This window comes from Molossus molossus, unplaced genomic scaffold (assembly GCF_014108415.1).
Source record: "Molossus molossus isolate mMolMol1 unplaced genomic scaffold, mMolMol1.p scaffold_m16_p_9, whole genome shotgun sequence".
In the NCBI taxonomy this organism is placed as follows: Eukaryota; Metazoa; Chordata; class Mammalia; order Chiroptera; family Molossidae; genus Molossus; species Molossus molossus.
Window position 1 is genome coordinate 87,124,151 of NW_023425403.1, and position 21,197 is coordinate 87,145,347.

Below are 21,197 nucleotides of genomic sequence, written 5' to 3' on the forward strand. Positions count from 1 at the left end.
TCTATCAGTTCTACTGATGGTCCAAACGTACATATTTATAGTCCAACTGCTAAAAATGAACATTGTACCTGATAGAGCATGATAGGTTCTATGTTGTATCCTAAGGTGTCTGCAAAGTTCTTAGCCATGACTGTTTTACCACAACCCTACAAATGAAAACACAATCATTTAAGGGATTAGTCAAAACAACCAAAAGTCAGGAAACAGAAATTTGCAGTGAGGCTGCCATTCTTACTTTTCCTCCAATTAAACATATGTCTTTAACCATGTGAGACTGTATCATTTCAGCCAGTACTTGTTTATGGCTTAAAGTTTGTATAAAACGTTCTGATGCACCAGGTTGACTGAATGGCCTGGTTCCAGCTGGCACCTGTAATTAAAGAGAAGTAAATATAATATGCATATATTTATCTCAAAACATTTGTAAATGAAAGCACATGACTGCCAGTTAAGCCCTATTAATTTCTTGCTCAATTCAATTCTATGCTGTTTTTGATTTTTCAATAGAACAACTATTTTCTCATTCACAGATCTGATGATCATGAACAAATCAATCATCCCTCTAAAATTAAAGCCCCATGCTGGCAAACATTTTCATAAGAATCATGTCATTTCCATGCTATTTATAACTTATAACAACAATGTCACCACTTGAAAATGAAAGGTTTTATCCAAATTCCAGTTATAAGTACAGAATTTAAAATCAGTCCTCCGGGACTCTCCAAATTCACCAATCACCTGCTGACTTTTAAAATCCATGCCTACAAATCCTTTTCCACTCTTGTTTTAATTAACCACTACGAAGAATCTGTTCTTAAAATCTCTCCTCCCATCCCTCATACCTACTTCTTCTTTTATTTCTTATCTCCTCCTTATTAATCTCCTGAGGACTTTATCAGGAGAAGATTTCCATGCTCTGCTGAGGACTCTGGACTTTGACCATACTATACATAACATAAACCCTAAAGAATTTTAAGTTTGGAATTGACAAGATCAGATTTGAATTTTATTTTTTTTTTATTTTTATTTTTTTTATCCTCACCCGAAGACTTTTTTTTCCATTTTTTGTTCAGATAGAGTGGGAGGGAGAGAGAGGAAGAGAGAGAAACATCAACGTGAAAGGGACACATCGAGTGGCTGCCACCCACACGACCAACCAGGGCCGGGGACAAACTGCAACCGAGGTACGTGCCCTTAGAGGGAACCAAACCCAGGTCTCTCTGGACCCCAGACCGACACTCTAACTGCTGAGCCAAACAGGCCAGGGCCAGATTTAGTTTGTCCCCGGTCCTGGCTGGTCTTGCGGGTGGCAGCCACTCGATGTGTCCCTTTCACGTTGATGTTTCTCTCTCTCTCTCTTCTTCTCTCTCCCTCCCACTCTATCTGAACAAAAAATGGACAAAAAACAATGTCCTTGGGTGAGGATAAAAAAAAAAAAAAGATCACCCTGGTGGTAACACCCTGGTGGTAACATACAAGGCTAACTGGGACTGGGAGCCGTGAAGTTAAAAAGCTACCACTACAAGGAAGAAAATAATGAAACCTGAACATAGTTTTAAATGCCTGAAATGTCCTATCATCTTTTCACTCCTGGGCCACTGGAAAACTCTTATGTCATACTTTAAGACTTAGCTCAAATCCCACTTCCTCTCTAAAACTTTTTCTACTCCTCCTGACTCCTTGTATTACTTCCTTCTCTATATTCCCATAGCCGTTCCAGTGCAGTCCTTACTTATCCACCTGTATCCTCGACCATCAGCTTGGTGAGGTCATTCATCTGAAGGAGACAGAAAGGTGTAGTGGAAAATAATCCTGTCCAGAAGTCCTAGCTGTGATATTTCCTAGCTAGTGACCATGGTTGAATTGATTACCCTCTTTATGTCAATTTTCTAATCTATAAAAGGGAGATAATAAAATTTAACCCCAGGGTTACTGGGGAATTTAACAGCATAATATATGTAGAGACAAATACAGTGACTTGTCCCCAGTAGCTATACAATAGCACTAGTAAAGCTTAACAGAGCCTGGCTCATAGTATACATAATCAATGTTCAGTCTGATGAATGAAGAAAACAGTAACATGAATAAGTATTAATGATATCACATTAAAACACACCAAAAAGTCTGTAATTAAAGTTTGGTCTGTCACAACATAAGAAGACAAACCTTTTCTTTCCTACATTCACTTAACATTTATTTAAGTCAGCCTTTTCCACGCTCTGTCTCCTAGAGATAGTTTCCCAGAGATAGTCTCCCATCGCCTCTTAGAGTTCTTAGAGACCTCAAAGAAAGGGTTAAAAGAAAGGCAGAGCAAGCAAATGGAGTTCTATGACCAAACATCATTCTCCTCCTCTGAAAACTGTTCAACTAGACTAGCTCTTTCAATTGTATCATGTGGTTAAGAAATATTTTATTTAAAAATAGTGTTCCCATACCGGCCAGTTTGGCTCAGCAGTTAGAGTGTCAACCCGAAGCATCACAGGTTCAATTCCCAGTCAAGGGCATGGGTTGCAGGTTTGATCCCTGGCCCCAGTCAGGGTCATGTGGGAAGCAACCAAATTATGTGTCTCTCTCACATAGATGTTTCTCTCTCTCTCTCCCCCTGCCCCACTCTAAAAATCAACGGAAAAACATCCTCAGGTGAGGATTAACAAAAAAAAGAAGCGTGTTCCCTAGCTGCTAAAATATGTTTGAAAATACTGTTTCTTACCAAAAATTCAAGACTACAAAATGCTTTCATTAATCAACACTTAACTTCATTTTCTCAAAGGTCAACTTTTTGTTTTTGATAAAAGACTATCCATATGTTTCTCCTGAACTTTTCCAGTTTAAAACATACATGACAGATAAATATAGATGCAGATATATAGATGTGATGCTATAGAGCCAAAGAAGAATAATAAAGGGACCACACACCCAATTTAGGTCATAAAAATTGGCAGAACCAGCCCTGGCCGATTTGGCTCAGCGGTTGGAGCGTCGGCCTGCGGACCAGAGAGTCCTGGGTTTGGTTCCCACTAGGGATACGTACCAAAAAAAAAAAAAAAAAAAAAAAAATTGGCAGAACCAGACACATCTTAAAAAGTATGAGCTCTATACCTGGCTGGGTTGCTCAGTGGTTGGAGCATCACCCTGCGCACTGAAAGGTAGCGGGTTGGATTCCTGGTGAGGATGTATACCCAGTTGTGGGTTCAGTTCCCAATCAGGGCATGTACGAAGGCAACTGATAGATGTTTCTCTCTCTCTCTTTTTCTCTTTCTCTCTCTAAAATCAATTTTTTTTAAAAAGACAGTATAGTCTCTGACTCATTACCTTAATGGTCACCTCTTTGTCTGCAATCCGGACAGTCACGGAAGCCTGGGAGATGTGGTTTTCAGTTGTCCTCTCCACTCTCACAATCTCTTTAGGAAGCAAAGAACTTCCTGAATCTTGGAGTTCAAAACGCTATAAAATTACAAGAAATACATGTGACTTACTTTTCATTTTAGTATTGATGTTGGATATGTAGAAGATTCATTCTTAATTAGGACTGAAACTCACTCTACATTATAAAAGTAGAGATAAAAACAAATTAATGAGACTTTTTTCCTATTTTCATGAGTACCATTCTACTTAACACCAGTTACTAAAGGTGATATGAAAGTAGTCCCTAAATTTTACTAAATGACAGGAAATGGAATTACTGAATTCCTGACCGGGTAGAAGTTTGCAGCCTACATTTCTTGATAATAAAATGTCCAGTTTCCTAGAAAGGGATGGTGAAACTCTTGAAAACATGATAAAGTAAGACAAGGCCTATTTTAGTTGATTTCTTAAATAAATCAAAGTTAATATGTTGCCTGAAATTCATGAAACCAGAACTTCCTGGACATCATTCTGTTGTGTGTGATGTTAGCGTAACTGATTACAATAAATTACAACAATCAGTCTTCCCCAGTATCTGGCACAGTGCCTTCTGCAGTGTAGGTCTCAGTATTTGTCAAACCGGATTTAAAAGGCCAACACCATTGATTCTTTCTCCATGTGGGCCAATTATCAATGTTCTAACACTTGGTTACACCCCCCCACACACCAGCTAGTTATGTAAAAAAGGCACAGAAAAACCACAAATAAGTATATGAAAAATAAAAATACTAACTTAAAATTAATTAAATCCTATGGCCTACTAATAGCAGCATGTTCAATATGAAAAAGCTTAATTCATTTTTAGTATTAAACAGGCAGAAATAACTTCCCCCAATCCAACCATAACATTACCCCTATAGTGAAAGAGTTGAACTTCAATGGGAAAAAAGATCACCACTTACTGAATAGAATGATACAACCCAAGAAAATAGATTTTTGAAAATAAATTTATCTTCAACTTCAACATTCTAAACAGCCCAGTAAGTCTTTGTTTAGTGTCATAAATACTTAAAACAATCACTCACGCCCTTCCCCAAACCTAAGAAAAATGATCTATTAGTCTACTACACAAAGTTAATTTTATACTTTACACATTTTATGTAAGCAAATTCCCATGGTATCACATAATTTGGTAGGAACTGCTTCCACATTGTAGACATATAACAATTAGACACTTCAAGTTCATGCAATAAGAGTTACACTGTATTTCGAGGGGGGTGGTTAATAGGAAAGGAGTGAGGCCTGAGCCAAGTGATTACATTCATTAGACTTTAGAACCTAAAAGTAGAGGTAAAAAACAAAATTAATAAGAATTATTTCTTATTTTCATGAATACCATTCTACTTACACCAATTACTAAAGGTGATAAGAAAACAGTCCCTAAAATTTACTAAATGACATGAAATGGAATCATTGAATTCCTGGCCTGATAGAACGTAGAGCCATTACATTCTAAGAAAACAAATAAATATATGTGCTTAAAGGCATGTTTCCACCCCAGCTATAATAATGTCAGTGAGGGTTGGCACAGGATTGACGTCAGAACACTTACATTACAGAAATGAACACTGACGCCTTGAACCACCTGCTATACTGGTTACGTCCTTATAAATAATTCAAACTAAAATATTTCAGTAGAATAATATTTGTAGGCTAGATACACTGAGATAGTAAAAGAACTCAAGCTAAAGGTGAATTACCATTGCCAACACAGGAATCTTAGAGGCCCGGTCATCAAAAAGGTAACTGAGGAGAAAGACAGCTAAGTAATTCTTATAGGCTACATGTTAGCAAGTAGTAGAAAACCAAGTTTATTTACTTTACCATTTTATATTACTGACTATTTTCTATGAACTCTTGAATTCCAATTAAAGAAACAGTGCCAATGTATTTTTGTCACCCTTTCTATGGGATTATATTATTTGAACTGTGAAGTACAATTAAAGAAAAGAAAATGTAAATCACTGGGGTGCTGGTCTGCAAGGCCTCCATATTCACTCTCACAATTCCCAATACTGTCCCATTAAGCTATTTATTTTCTTCATACCTTTTTCTAGGCTTTAGAGTACTAAAAGAGAAAACTGCCATATCATATTTTCTGGCTAGTGAACAAATAAATATGCAGCCTCTAGTCTCTGCTGGACTCTTCCCAAAGCCCTTTAGCAACTGATATAAACCATTTATTACTACTCTCCTTAGAAGTCTACCTGAGCCCATTCATCCCTGTCTCAGCAGGTAATCTAGTTCCTTCTGCCGCCCACATCAGAGCCTTCAGGCACATACACTTTCACACTTCACAAGAATATTAACCCCATTAGGGCAACATCAAAATGTAACCATTTGGCCCTGGCCAGTTTGGCTCAGCGGTTAGAGCGTCGGCCTGCGGTCCGGAGAGACCCGGGTTCGGTTCCCGCTAAGGGCACGTACTTTGCAGTTTGTCCCCGGCCCTGGTTGGTTGTGCGGGTGGCAGCCACTCGATGTGTCCCTTCACATCGATGTTTCTCTCTCTCTCCCTTCCTCTCTCTCCCTCCCACTCTATCTGTGCAAGGGGTGGAAAAATATCCTCGGGTGAGGATAAAAAAAAAAAAAAATGTAACCATTTGGTTCGCTCTAAATCTCCAGAATCTAGAATCAGACACAAGGAACATAGTCAATGGTCAATAAAGATTTGCTAAATGAACAAATAAAATTCTTTTATCCTTCATCCTCAAAATCATCTATCTTTTGATCAATTCTTACTTATTTCCCACTGTCTCAGTAAAAAGACTTCTGCTTTAATTCCTAGTAGACAAAAAGTCAGGAGAAGTGTACTTTCTCCATCTCAGTTTATGATAATTCATCACTCCGGTTGCTAGGTACAAAATATATTTTCCACCACTCCAAACCAAGGCACAGCAGTGCTCCAGAAATGGCCTTTCCTGCCTCCCCCACACCTGATTTCCATAAGTGTTTGCCACAGATTTCGTCCCTTTTTTCTAGACAGTTATCTGTTTTCCCCATTTCAAGAAACAAACAAAAAGCATCATCCTTGAGTGCCCCACCATCTAGTTGTTTCTGCTCACCATCAAACTTCTTTTACAAGTATATAGTTGCTGTTTCAGCTTCCTTCTCCGAGTTTCTATTTGGCCCACTGATTTTGGCTTATGATCCCACCTCTCTACTAGCACCGGTCCTGGTAAGTCCACCAATAATATCCTATTTGCCAAATTTTAAAAAATCAGTTTTCCTATTTTACTGTTTCCTCCTCCTAAGTCTCTCTGGCAGGGCTTTCTTCATCTTCCTGACCAGTACACAATGGGGTACTTTAGGAGTGGGTCTTTTATATTTTTTACCTATATTCACTTTATAAATAATCTCACCCAGTTTCAGACTACAAACATCGATACAGTCATGAGTCCCACTTTTCTCTCTTCTAGAAATTCAGACTTCTCTCCTAAATTCCTGATTTGTATGTGCAACTGCCCCTTGACATCTGCATCTGGATAGCTAAGAGGCACTTTAAATTCAACTTCCACAACACTCAGGTCTTGATCTTCCTCCTGTATTCTCTATCTCCAACTTCATCTTTCCAGGTGCTCAGTGCAAAAAGTTTGAAATCATCCTGGATTCTCTGTCTCAACTCCACTTCCAGTCATTCAGCAGATCATATTCTATCTTCAAAATATGACCCAAAAGTAATGTGTTCATACCAAGCTCAAAGCTGGTCAAGCCACTACACTCCCTTAATTAGATTACTGCAACGACCTACTGTTTTTTCCTTTGCCTTCACCCTTATTCTGCACAGTCTACTCACTTTTTAGCAACCAGAGTGAGCCTGTTAAGATGTTCAGTCATATAAGAGATTCCTAAGCTCAAAACCTTATAGCAACATTTCAGTCAAAAAGCAAAAGTCCTTGCAATGGCCTATAAAGCCCTACGTGACCTAATCTCCTCCACCTTGTGAACTCATGTCCTCCTCACCTCTTCTTCACCCACTCTGCCCCCTCACACTGTCATCTACTGTTCACAGGATACCCTAGAAGTGCTCCAGCCTCAGGGCTTTTACTCTGGTTATTTCCCTGCTCCAAATGATTTGCACCATGTTCTTTCTTCAGATCTTAAATGTCACTTTCTCAGTGAGGGCATCCATTACTCAATTGATATACTATACACTTATTTACTTATATACTTATGTACTTACTTATAATATTGATTAATTAATTATTACGCTTCACTACAAAATAAGCTCACTGAAGGTAGAGACTTTTGTCCATTTGGATTACTCCTACATCTCAAACACAACTGTGCCTGGCTGATTGATTAGATGGAAGAAATGTACAGAATAAAAAACTTTTGAATGAAGAATATAAAAGTCTCCATTCAACAAGACGTCTCCGAAACTGGCTATTCCTTCTCCCTTAAAACAGTCTCACTCTATGCTTATGAGAATATTCTCTGCTACTCTACTTAGATATCTCTGACTGGCCTTCAACTGCCTAATTTGAAGGTTCCTTGCCCATTGCCCAATTCTTAAATATTGGTGCTTCCAGGACTCAATCTTCATGCATTACTTCTCTCTATATATGTTCCTATTAGGCTATTTCATCCACTGTCAAGAATCCAACTAACACTATACGTTAGTGATGCCCAAATATTTATCTTTAATAACAAACTAGCTCCCAATTCAAATTCACATTTTCAAGTCAGCTAGATAAACCCACTTGAGAACCTCACATTTAAAAAGACTCCACTGGCAAAAAAATTAAGATACCTAGGAATAAACTTAACCAAAGAAATAAAGGACCTATTTGCAAAAAACTACAGGTCATTGAAAAAAGAAATAGAGGGAGATATAAAAAAGTGGAAGCACATAACCTGTTCATGGACTGGAAGAATTAACATCATTAAAATGTCCATATTACACAAAGCAATCTATAGATTCAATGCAATCCCCATCAAAATACCAACGGCATACTTCACAGAATTAGAACAAGTACTTCAAAAGTTCATATGGAACCAAAAAAGACCCCGAATAGCCACAGCAATCTTGAAAAGGAATAACAAAGTTGGAGGGATCACATTACCAGGTTTCAGGTTATACTACAAAGTCACTGTAATCAAAACAGCCTGGTACTGGCACAAGAACAGGCATATAGACCAGTGGAAGAGAACAGAGAACCCAGAAATGAACCCAAGACAACGTGCTCAATTAATATTTGACAATGGCGGCAAGAGCATACAGTGGAGTAAGGACAGCCTCTTTAATAAATGGTGGTGGGAAAATTGGACAGCTACATGCAGAAAAATGAAATTAGAACATCAACTTATACCCTACACAAGAATAAACTCAAAATGGATAAAAGACTTAAATGTGACTCATGAATCCATAAAAATCCTAGAAGAAACTGTAGACAACAAAATTTCAGACATCATACGCAGCAGAATTTTCACTGATACATCACCTAAGGCAATAGAAACAAAGGAGAAAATGAACACATGGGACTACATCAAACTCAAAAGCTTCTGCACAGCAAAAGATACAATCATCAAAACGGAAAGGCTACCTACTGTATGGGAGGGCATAATTGTCAATGATATATCAGATAAGGGGTTAATTTCCAATATATAAAATGCTCATACAACTCCACAAAAGGAAGGCAAAGAACCCAATTAAAAAATGGGCAGAGGAGCTGAATAGACACCTCTCCAAACAGGACATACAAATGGCTAAGAGACATATGAAGAAATGCTCAACATCACTAATCATCAGAAAGATGCAAATTAAAACAACAATGAGGGATCACCTCACCCCTGTCAGAATGGCCGCCATCAACAAATCATCAAACAACAAGTGTTGGCGAGGGTGTGGAGAAAAGGGGACTCTAGTACACTGCTGGTGGGAATGCAGACTGGTGCAGCCACTATGGAAAACACTATGGTGTCACCTCAAAAAATTAAAAATTGAACTTCCATTTGACCCAGTGATCCCACTTCTAGGAATATACCCTAAGAAGCCTGAAACACCAATCAGAAATAATATATGTACCCCCATGTTTGTAGCAGCACTATTTACAATAGCTAAGATTTGGAAACAGCCCAAGTGTCCATCAGTAGACGAATGGATAAAAAAAGCAGTGGTACATATACACAATGGAGTACTACGCAGTGGTAAGAAAGAAAGATCTCTTATCCTTTGAGACTTCATGGAAGGACCTGGAAAGTATTATCCTAAGCGAAACAAGCCAAACAGAGAAAGGCAAGTATTATATAATCTCACTTATTTGTGGAATATCATGAACATAACAGTCTGAGGAATGGGGTAGTCCCAGAGACGTGGAAGTGGGGTACAGAATGACAACCCCCAGAAGAGGGGGTGGTGGGGAAGATAAACCACAGAACTTATATGCATGTGTGCATGAACAGGACATGGACAACAAAGCTGGGGACAGGGCAGGCAGGGGTGAATCAGTGGGGGAAAAAGGAGAAACATCTATAACAAAAATTAATTAATAAAATAAATAAATAAAAAGACTCCACTGTATTGAACTGTTTAGACCCCACACCAAATGCTCATTTTCTCTACTTTCTCATGTTAATTAATGGCATCTCTACTCCGTTGTCCAAGGTAGGAATCAGGGACATTCTAGATTTTTCACTTCTACAGCCTCCCAACCCATCTATATCATTAGTAAAGTCTATCATCCTACTTCTGAAACATTTCTCATATCCATTCAATCTCTATTTCACTGGCCTAATTTAGGTCTTTATTACTTTGATCAGAGTTATTCATCACTATACTACACTATCTGAAATAATTACATTAAAATAGTTATCTATTTGTATATATAACACAGCCCCAACCAGAACATCAGTTCCTCAAGAGCAGAGATTAGAGCATATCCCTTTCTGTATCCACAGATTTCTGTATGCGCATCATTTGCCAAATAACGAGTGCTCAATTAATGTTTGTTGAGCTGAAATGAAAACAATAAATGAAAACAAAAGATCCTTCCAAGTATCTCAGTACAGGCTACAGCTCATTTTATATTATCAGTGGATAAGTAAGAGCTCAGACTTTCTAAATCACCAACAATACTTACAAATTTAACTACTGTCATGATAAAGTCCTCCCTAAGGACCAAGAGCAACAATGTTGAACTAGGAGTCTGGATGTGAGTGTTATTGTACTGTAACAAATACCATTCTCAAAGTATAGCAGATTCAGAATGAGAGTGCTTTCTATAAGACATCCTCAAGTAAAAGCTAGAAGTGATTTTATGACTACAAAAACATGATTTTAGACTAAGAATATCATAAGATGAGCACCATCTGGGGAATGAAACACATTCCAGACATTTTTTATAGCTTGGTTAGAAAAAAGAAAGGTATTCTGAATTTTATCTAACTGCATTTTTCATGAGTAATAATTTTTCCTTTAAAAATAGTTTAATTAGCCCAGCCAGCATGGCTCAGTGGTTGAGCGTTGACCCATGCTCCAAGAGGTCACTGGTTCGATTCCTGGTCAGGGCACATTCCCATGTTGTGGGCCAAATCTGCAGGGCGGGGCATGCAGGAGCAGCCAGTCAATGTTCTCTCTCATCGATGTTTCTATCTCTCTCTCCCTCTCCCTTTCTCTCTCTCTCAAATCAATAAAGAAAAAAAAATAGTCTAATTAAGTGATTACACTAAAATCCAACTGTATATAGCTAATTCAAAAACAACTATGCATTAATTTCTATGAAAATCTAGGTCAGAATATAATTATTTCTCAAGGAAAAGTTATTGTCAGTGTATACTTTCTTGGTTTGCTATAATAGATATTTCTATTCTTTAGATCAGCATTTTCTTTTTCAAATTCAACAATATTTCCTTAATTTTCACCACTCTTAATTCAAAATTATTTGAGGACATAAAAAATTTTGTTCATCTGTGAATATTATCATGAGAAAATAGAGAAACTTAGAATACAACACAGGCCACACAGACTCTCAAGAGCAGATCATAAGGAATTATACCAATCAGCCCTGGCCAATTTGGCTCAGCAGTCAGAGCATTGGCCCATGGACCAAAGAGTTGCAGGTTCAATTCTGGTCAAGGGCATGCACCTCAGTTGCAGTTCAATCCCCAGCCCTGGTGTGGGTTGTGCGGGAGGCAAACAATTGATGTATTTTTCTTACATCGCTCGCTCTCTCTCTCTCTCTCTCTCTCTCCCTCCCTCCCTCCCTCCCTCCCTTACTCCCTCCTTTGTTCCCTCCCTGCTTCCCTGCCTCTCAGTCTATCTGAAAATTAGTGGGAAAATATCCTTGGGTAAGGATTCAAAAAAAGAGAATTATACCAGTCAGTAGACTGTTCCTTTTTTAAGGAGAGAGATTTAATACACTAATGTTGATGCATGCATCAGTGTGTAATACCTTATATTTTAAAAGTTCTTAATGAGGTTCAGATGAATGAATTTAAGCTCTCTGCTCACCAACTATCTACCGAGGAATTGGAAAAAAGTACTATTCTTTAACTAGCACTTCACATAATTAAGGCAAGAAAAGACAATCACTTTTTCTTCTCTTATCTAAGCAATATCATTCCCTGTTTCCTTATTTAAAACTCTACAATCAAATTAGAAATAATTTATATTTGTCATATGGACCTTTAATCATTTTTCTATGTCCCCCTTAATTATGAAGGTCAAAATAAAGGTTAAACAAAATAAAGCAACATTGGTTACTTTCTTTACAAAATTTTTTTTTTTTTTATAATCTTCATCCCAGGATATGGTTTTTTATTGATTTGAGAGGGGGGGGGCATCAATGTGAGAGAGAAATTGATTGGTTGCCTCCCATATGTGTCCTGACCAGGGATCACACCCGCAACCTAGACATGTGCCCTGATCGTGAATCAAACCTGCAAACTTTTGAGGCACAGGATGATGCTCCAACCAACTGAATCACCAGACCAGGACTACAAAACTCAATTCTTAAAAGGTATTTTATAATTTTATCTAATTTGTATAACTAGTTTTGAAATTAGAGACCAGAAACACATCCAAGTGGGTTTTTTTTGTTTGTTTTTTGGTAAAAATAAAGACCTTGCCCTGGTCGGTGTGGCTCAGTGGTAAGAGTGTCGGCTCTCAGACCAAAGAGTCAGGGGTTCAACTCCCAGTCAAGGGCATGTACCTTGGTTGCAGGTTTCATCCCCAGCCCCAGTCGGGGTCACATGGGAGGCAGCCAAATGACATGTCTCTCTCACATTCATGTTTCTCTCTCTCTCTCCCTCCCACTCTATCTAAAAAAGAAAAAAAAAATCAATGGAAGAATATCCTTGGGTGAGAATTAAAAAAATAAGAAATAGCCCTGGCCAGTTTGGCTCAGCAGTTAGAGCGTCGGCCTGCGGTCTGGAGAGACCCGGGTTCAGTTCCCGCTAAGGGCACGTACTTAGGTTGCAGTTTGTCCCCGGCCCTGGTTGGTCGTGCGGGTGGCAGCCACTCGATGTGTCCCTTCACATCGATGTTTCTCTCTCTCTCTCTCTCTCTCTCTTCCTCTCTCTCCCTCCCACTCTATCTGTCCAGAAAATGGAAAAATATCCTTGGGTGAGGATAAAAAAAAAAAAGAAAGAAATAAAGACCTTTGTTCATAACTGACTTATCTAGACACTGAAAATCTTCTCTCAGCTGTATCATGAAAAACTCTGCTCTTCTGGAGACATTTTCTTGTTCCCTGTCTACCCTCTTTCCTAGGCATTAGGTATTGTGCTAATGGGCATCAAGGGAGTTCATGTGAAGTCACAGCCTTTTCCTTAAACACTAGGTGCACTATTTCAACAACCAATGCCAACTTAGTTTAGATATTTATAAAATCAAAGATGAGTTCTAGTTTTCTTTTCTCTAACACCTGGAATAAAATTTAAAGTAAACTATAGTCAGAAAATAGTAGTTTCCTAACTCTTTGAGTCTGTGAATTAATTTCTCTATTTCCAAATGGTTATCCCCTTAATATTCTTCCACCTTCTTCTCCTCCTCCCTCTCCCACTCTCCTCTTTTCCCCATTCCCCTCTCCACCCTTCTCTCACACACACAGACCTCTTTCTCTTTCGTCAGTGGTGGCTACTTCACTGTGCCCAGCTCTGCCTCTATATTCTGCTGTCTCTTCTACTTTCCTTTGCCTCTTTAGACCTTTATTTTCCCTTTGCTTCTTTATGCTTTGTTTTCAATTCTGTCTCTAACTACACTTTCTCGGCATCTATGTGGAACAGCTTTTTATTATTTATGTTTCATTATTATTATTGACACCACCAATCAATAAAAATATTGTGTTTTGGCTAGCTGATATGTGAAAAAAAAATTCCACTGAAGTAGCCAGAATCTATTGTTCCACTCTTCTGAGTTCTTCTCACTGCTACTAGCTGCATAGAGAATATGTACTCTGTACTCACAAAATGCCCGTGTAGATTTGGGGATAGGGGAGAAACAAATACCATGTCATATGCTTTAGGTTGCCAAATTCTGGCCTCTAGAAGATGAAGATCTATACACATAGCCACAAAAGCTTATTGCTCACATTCTACCCATGCCAAAGAAATCTGAACCTTGAGCCAAACTGGAAAAGAGAAATAAAAACTGTCTTTTATAAAAAGGAATTAATTCGGGTGATTCAATACATCTTTGCCAAGGGTCAGCACTTTTAAATATATAGTTATAAGATACAATATAGTATAACTGGCCCTTTAGAAAACACTACCATTAACTATGCAATGAAGAAATTATGCCAAGTGTATTTTAAAACAAAACCATGCTCCATGTATTATAAATCACTTATGACAAAAGTGAGAGCTTCCTTAGTTTAAATGAAAGCTATATAGTAATTTCCACATTTTTATATAAAATGCTTTCTTTTCAAGTTAATAATTTAAGTTACAGGCAGATAAATTTTAAATTACTGTTATTTTACATTTGCTTTTAAAAGATTTTTAAATTTTGAAATGAATTATACTGGATATTCATTCACTTCTTAAAATTTTATATCTTGAAATAATTTAAAACATGCACAAAGTTACATGGTTGTACAAAAAACTCTATTTTGCCTTCATCCATACTTTATGGTGGTTAATACTTCAGCATATTTGTTCCCTTTCTCCTTCCAGTCATGCCTACACATACATACTATCACTGGTCTTTTCTAAATTATTTGAGAGTAATCTGAAGATATGACACCCCATTACCCCTAAACACTCCAGTTCATAGTTCTTAAAAATAGTAACTCTCCACAACAATCAGACAAAAAGAAGAAATAAAAGGCATCCAAATTGGAAAGAAGTAAAACTGTCATTATTTACATACGACATGATACTGTATATAGTACCCTAAAGTTTCCACCAAAAAAACTACCAGAACTGATAAACAAATTCAGTAAAGTAGCAGGATACAAAATAAATACCCAGAAATCAGTTTCATTTTTATACACCAGTAATAAACTATCAGAAAAGGAAACTTAGAAAATAATTAGACTCACGATTGCTTCAAAAAGAAGAAAATACCTAGGAATAAAATTAACCAAAGATATAAAAGACCTGTACTCAGAAAGTTTTAAGACCTTAAAGAAGAAAATCGAAGAAGATAAAAGTAGAAGCATATACCATGTTCATGGGTAGGAAGAATTAACATCATTAAAATGCCCATACTACCCAAAGCAATCTATAGATTCAGTGCAATTCCTATCAAGATACCACTGGCATATTTCATAGAACTAGGACAAATATTCCAAAAATTTATATGGAACCAAAAAGACCCCAAATAACCACAGAATCTTGAGAAAGAACAAAATTGGAGGACTCATGCTACCTGATATCAAACTATACTACAAGGCCACAGTAATCAAAACAGCATGGCACTAATATAAAAGCAGACATAGAGATCAATGGAACAGAATAGAGAGCCCAGGATAAACCTATGCCTTTACAGTTAATTAATATTTGACAAAGGAGGCAAAAACATACAGAGGGGTAAAGAGTCTATTCAATAAATGGTATTGGGAAAATTGGACAGATACATGCAAAAAAATGAAATTAAACCACCTTCTAACATCATACACAGAATTAAAAAAAAAAAATGAATTAAAGACGTCAATGTTAGACTCAAAGTCATAAAAATTCTAGAAGAAAATATAAGCAGTAAAATCTTGGACATTTCTCTTAGCAATGTTTTTTTGTTTTTGTTTTTGTTTTTGTTTTTTTTTTTTGGTGATATATCACCTTGGTCAAGGGAAACAAAAATAAATAAATAAATGAAACTACATTGAACTAAAAAGTTTTTATACAGCAAAGGAAACCATCAACAAAATGAAAAGACAACACACTGAATGGGAGAACATAGTCACCAAACATTCATCTGATAAGGGCTTAATATCCAAAATTTACAAGGAACTTTTAAAAACTCAACACCAAAAAACAAACAAAAATCCAATTAAAAATGGGCAAAAAACCTGAATAGACATTTCTCCAAAGAGGACGTACAGATGGCCAATAGACATATGAAAGGATGCTCATAGTCACTAATTATCAGAGAAATGTAAATTAAAACCACAATGAGATATCACTTCACACCTATCAGAATGGCTATCATCAATAAATCAACAAGTGTTGGAGAGGATGTGGAGAAAAGGGAACTCTCCTCCACTGTTGGTGGGAATGCACACTGGTGCAGCCACTGTGAAAAACAGTATGAAATTACCTCAAAAAATTAAAAATGGAACTGCCTTATGGCCCAACAATTCTGCTTCTGGGAATATACCCAAAGAAATTCAAAACACTAATTCAAAAGAATATATGCACCCCTATGTTCATTGTAGCATTATTTATAATAGCCGAGATTTGGAAGCAGCCCAAGTATCTATCAGTAGATGAATGGATAAATAGCCGTGGTACATTTACACAATGGAATACTACTCCACCACAAAAAAAGAAGAAGGAAACCTTACCTTTTCTGATAGCATGAATGGACCTAGAGAGTATTATGCTAAGTGAAATAAGCCAGTCAGAGAAAGACAAGTACCACATGATTTCAATTATATGTAGAATCTAATGAACAAAATAAGCTAACAAAGTGGAGACCAACTCATGTATACGGAGATAGACTGACAGTAGTCAAAGGGGAGGGAGTTGGGGGCTGGGTGAAAAGGGTGAAGGGATTAATCAAAGAAAAAAAAAGGACAGACTCAGGAATACAGATAACAGTATGGGAATTGCCACAAGGAAAAGGGGGTAGGGGAGGCAGAAGATGATCAAGGGGGATAAATGGTGATGGAAGGGACTTGATTTGGGATGGTGAACACACAATACATTATACAGATGATCTATTGTACAATTTTATACCTGAAATCAGTATGATTTTATTAACCAATGTCATCTCAATAAATTCAATTAATAAAGAAAAACTGGCCAACATAATCACCATATAAATTTCTAAATGAGGAGACAATTTAATAGAACACTATCAATCCACAGACCCTGTTCAAGTTTAACCAACTGTGCCAACAATGTCACTTGTTCCTGTCTGGTCCAGGATCCAATGCAGGAATACACTGCATTTAGCTGTCATATCTCTTTAGTCTCTTTCAATCTGAAACAATTCCTCAATTTGTCTGGTTTTCATGGCCTGGACAGCTACAAAGAATACAGGTCTTTCATTCTGTAAGACAGCCCTCAACTTAGGTCTACACAACATTTCATCCTGTATAAACTCACACCATGAATTCTTAACCAGAATACCTAAGAAATAACTCTGAGCTCTTCTTAGCATAACTCTCAGGGGGCACATGAAATTGATAGTGTCCCACCTGGTCAAGTTGGTGTTTACGATAGAAAGAAAATTTTTCTGTGGCAGTCAATCTAGTATTACAGTGGGGTGGTGGGGAGTGTTCTTAAATTTTGCCAGTATCCTGTTCCTCACAGAACCTCCACCAGCTTTGACATCCTTTGATGACTCTGCCTAAATCAACCACCACTCTGATGGTTGCCAAACGGTGATTTTTTTCTATTTATATAATTCCTTCTACTTTAATAATAGGCATTCTATTATGTAAAAGCTTTCCATTCTCCTCCATGTATTGATCTTATCTACTCAGTTATATTTGTATAAACTAATGGGTTCCTATTTTATTCAATGGTTATCATTGATTACTACCATTATTTTGATTAAAATGTCCCAGAATTTGGCCAGTGGGAGTCACTCCCAACTGGCTCCTCTATCACTTTAACAACATCAACATTATCTATTGAACATTTCCTTACTTTTTAGAATAAATAGGCTCATCATGCACATTCTCTATCCCAAGCCCGGAATCAGCCCTACTTCCAAGGAGTACTTTTAGGGAATCGTGGTACTTAGAAACCTATGGCTCAGCACCTGGTATGATCATTGCCACTGTAGTGTCATCACTTTTGGGGTCCCTTAGAGGATGGAGCTGAAAAATATGCATATATATATACACATATATATACTATTTACTATATCTATCTGTTTATACATATATATACTGAAAAAAATGAGTTCATACCAATTTCTCTAATTCTAATCTAATACCTAAGGGTCCTTTCATTCCCTCTTTCTATGTTTATAAATTCCTTCCCCAACAGTAAAAAATTCAGCTCTTATTCTCTTCAATATATTCACTCATTTGCCCAATTTACCATCTCCCAACCACACCAGCCACCTCAATGCTTTCTTCCCCAGTCACTGACAAGCCAATGCCCCCATGTCTGCAAAAGAAGAGAAGGAAAAGCAAAGGAAAGGAAGAAAGAGAGAGAGAGAAAAAAAAGTGGGAAAGGAGAAAGAGAGGGATGGGAAGAAGGGAAGGGAAGGAAAGGAAGCAGATACTTACTTTTAAAACACCTTCCACAGCCATCTTCCCTTCTTCTCCTAGTAAAATAGTGTACGGGTAAAGCCAGTGGATTGCATGTTTGATTGACATCATAGGAAAGGAATCCTATTTAGGAAAAAATATATACGTGAATGAGGAACATCTAAAATAAATGTGAAAATGTACATATGATATTAAAATTGCTTTATAAACAATAACCAATAAGTTATTCATATTTCCCAGAAGTCTACATAAGCAAATACTCATTATTTCCTCTCCTCTTCCTATTCTACAGCCTTTACCTTGGTAAGCTATCCCACTCCCAACTTTCAGCTGTCATTTTGTAGCTCTAGTCCTGACCTCTTTCTTGAGCTCCAGACTTGAACCCTCAGTTACACATTAGATGTGACTATATGAAGACCCCACAGACCCCCATTCAGCATGTCTGAAACTGCATGTCTGAACACATCTCCCTATGCTACTTGTCCCAAACTACCTCTCCTTCATCTTTATTCCTAATCTGAGTTAATCTCATCCACATTCACCAAGCTCCAAAGTTATAACCACAAAGTTATAAAGTGTTCATTATCCTCAAATCCTTCCCCCTCCAAATCAAATTGCTTCCCCAATTCAGTTCACCTTACTTTTGAAAGTCTATTAACAGAGGCAACTAGAGAAATTTCAGTATAGACCATCTATTAGATGATACAGAATTACTGTTAATGTGCTGAGGGGTGTGATAATGGTGTTTGGCTATGTAAGAGGATGTCCTAATTCTGAGAAGTCGCATACTGAAGTATTAAGAATGTTTACTGCCATATACTTTCAAATGGTTTGGAAAAAATGAGACAGCAGGCAAATGTGGCAATATGTTAACAATTGGTGATTCTGTTTGAAGAAATTAGAGATGTTCATTTTACTACTTTTCAACTTATTTTAGATTTAAGAATTGTCCAAGTAAAAAGTTGTAAGCAAAAAAAAAAAAAAAAAAAGATATAATAAACAGAAGATGAAAAACTATTCTAGATGTATAAAACGGTATAAGCAATACCTGGGAAACCTAACTCACAGACTCTAAGGAAATATAAAATAAAAAACAGCAAAAGTTTAAAACTGTATTTTCTAGGTGATATCTCATTGTGGTTTTAATTTGCATCTCTCTGATGATTAGTGACGATGAATATTTTTTCATATGCCTATTGACCATCTGTATGTTCTCTTTGGAGAAGTGTCTATCCAGGTCTTCTGCCCATTTTTTCAATTGGATTGTTTGTCTTCCTGGTGTTGAGTTGTATGAGTTTATATATATGTATGAAATTAATCTCTTATCAGATGTATCACTGGGAATATGTTGTCTCACACAGTGGATTCCCTTTTCCTTTTTGTTGGTGTTTTGGCTGTGTAGAAGCTTTTTGGTTTGATATAGTCCCATTTGTTTCTTTTTTCCTTTGTTTCCCTTGCCATTAGATGCAAATTAAAACCACAATGAGACATCACTTCACATCTGCCAGAATGGTTATCAATAAATCAACAAAAAACAAGTGCTGGAGAGGATGCGGAGTAAAGGGAACCCTCGTACACTGCTGGTGGGAATGCAAACTGGTATAGCCATTGTGGAAAACAGTATGGAGTTTCCTCAAAAAATTAAAAATGGAACTACCTTTGGACCCAGTGATCCCCTTCTGGGAATATATCCTAAGAATCCCAAAACACCAACTCATAAGAATATATGCACCCCTATGTACATAGCAGTGTTATTTACAACTGCCAAGATGTGGAAACAGCCCAGGTGCCAATCAGTAGATGAGTGGATAAAAAAGCTGTGGTACAATTACACAATGGACTACTACACAGCCATAAAAAAGAAGGAAATCTTACTTTTTGTGACAGCATGATGGACCTGGAGATTATTATGCTAAGTAGAATAAGCCAGTCACAGAAAGACAAATACCATATGATTCACTCATATGTATCATCTAATGAGTAAAATAAACTGACAAAACAGAAACCAAGGCATGTATATATTGAACAGACTGACAGCCATCAGAGGGGAGGAGGGAGGGAGAACTAACTGAAAGAAGGTAAAGAATTAGCCAAAGAATATATATGCACAACCTAGACACAGATGACAGTGTGGTGATGGCCAGAGGAGAGGGAGGTGGGAATTGGATGGAGGTGGGCAGAGCAGAGAAAAATGGGGACATCTGTAATAGTGTCAACAATAAAAATAAACTTTAAAAAAGATGAAAATAAATAAAATAAAAAAGTCTCCTCTAGGTGGTGTTCCCACTACCTCGGATTATGCTCCTTAGCAAAGCCTCTCACTGATTATTTTAAGTCTCCTATGTGCTCCCTGTGCACTCAGGCGCCCCCATCCCTCCTTCCTGCAGAGGTCCCCTCCTCCAACATACAGGGGTCGGCAATAGCAGGTTTACCAACAACTGTAAACCTACTTTTGCCCACCCCTGTAGATCTGTTTGATACACATCTGACCTATTTATTAATGTTCTTAATGGGCCGATTCTTCCACATTATAAAACTCAGAAAACTTCACTCACTGGGTAAAACACTTCACTCTAAGGTTCCAACCTCTCTCTTCACCATATAGGTTTGCTCCAGTGATACAAGTTATTCTCCAAACATACCAGGGCCTTTTGTGATTCAATGCCTTTGCAAGCGCTGTTCCCTCCGCCTGGAGGGCCTTTCCACCACTCCAGACACCAGTGTCACGACCTTTATGACACAGTAGTGGGCAATGTCAGTGCTTCACCAAAGCCCCTTAGATCTATTCTCATCTTTTCGATGCCTCCCAGCTGTCCCTTTCCACAGCCAGCTGCTATATGTCTTCCTTGGTCTTTTCAAAAAGACTGCCCTTGAGCTCCTGCAGCCAGCAGTACTCACAGGCTGGGAGAACAGCTAGTGTCTGGGAAGCCCATTAACCAATGACTGATGGCGCAAAAGTGTGAC

General features: G+C 37.6%; 1 protein-coding gene across 2 annotated transcripts in view; it reads right to left on the reverse strand.

Annotated features, from left to right (window-relative positions):
* Nucleotides 1-21,197, reverse strand: part of VWA8 (von Willebrand factor A domain containing 8) — a 391,316-nt gene that overhangs the window by 314,197 nt on the left and 55,922 nt on the right. For both annotated transcript variants that reach the window (XM_036249886.1, XM_036249887.1), the window contains exons 9-12: nt 18,252-18,356; nt 3,313-3,444; nt 236-370; nt 69-146 (exon numbers count right to left, since the gene is read on the reverse strand). In XM_036249886.1, the coding sequence (XP_036105779.1) occupies nt 69-146; nt 236-370; nt 3,313-3,444; nt 18,252-18,356 (450 nt within the window). The remainder of the gene's footprint in view (nt 1-68; nt 147-235; nt 371-3,312; nt 3,445-18,251; nt 18,357-21,197) is intronic.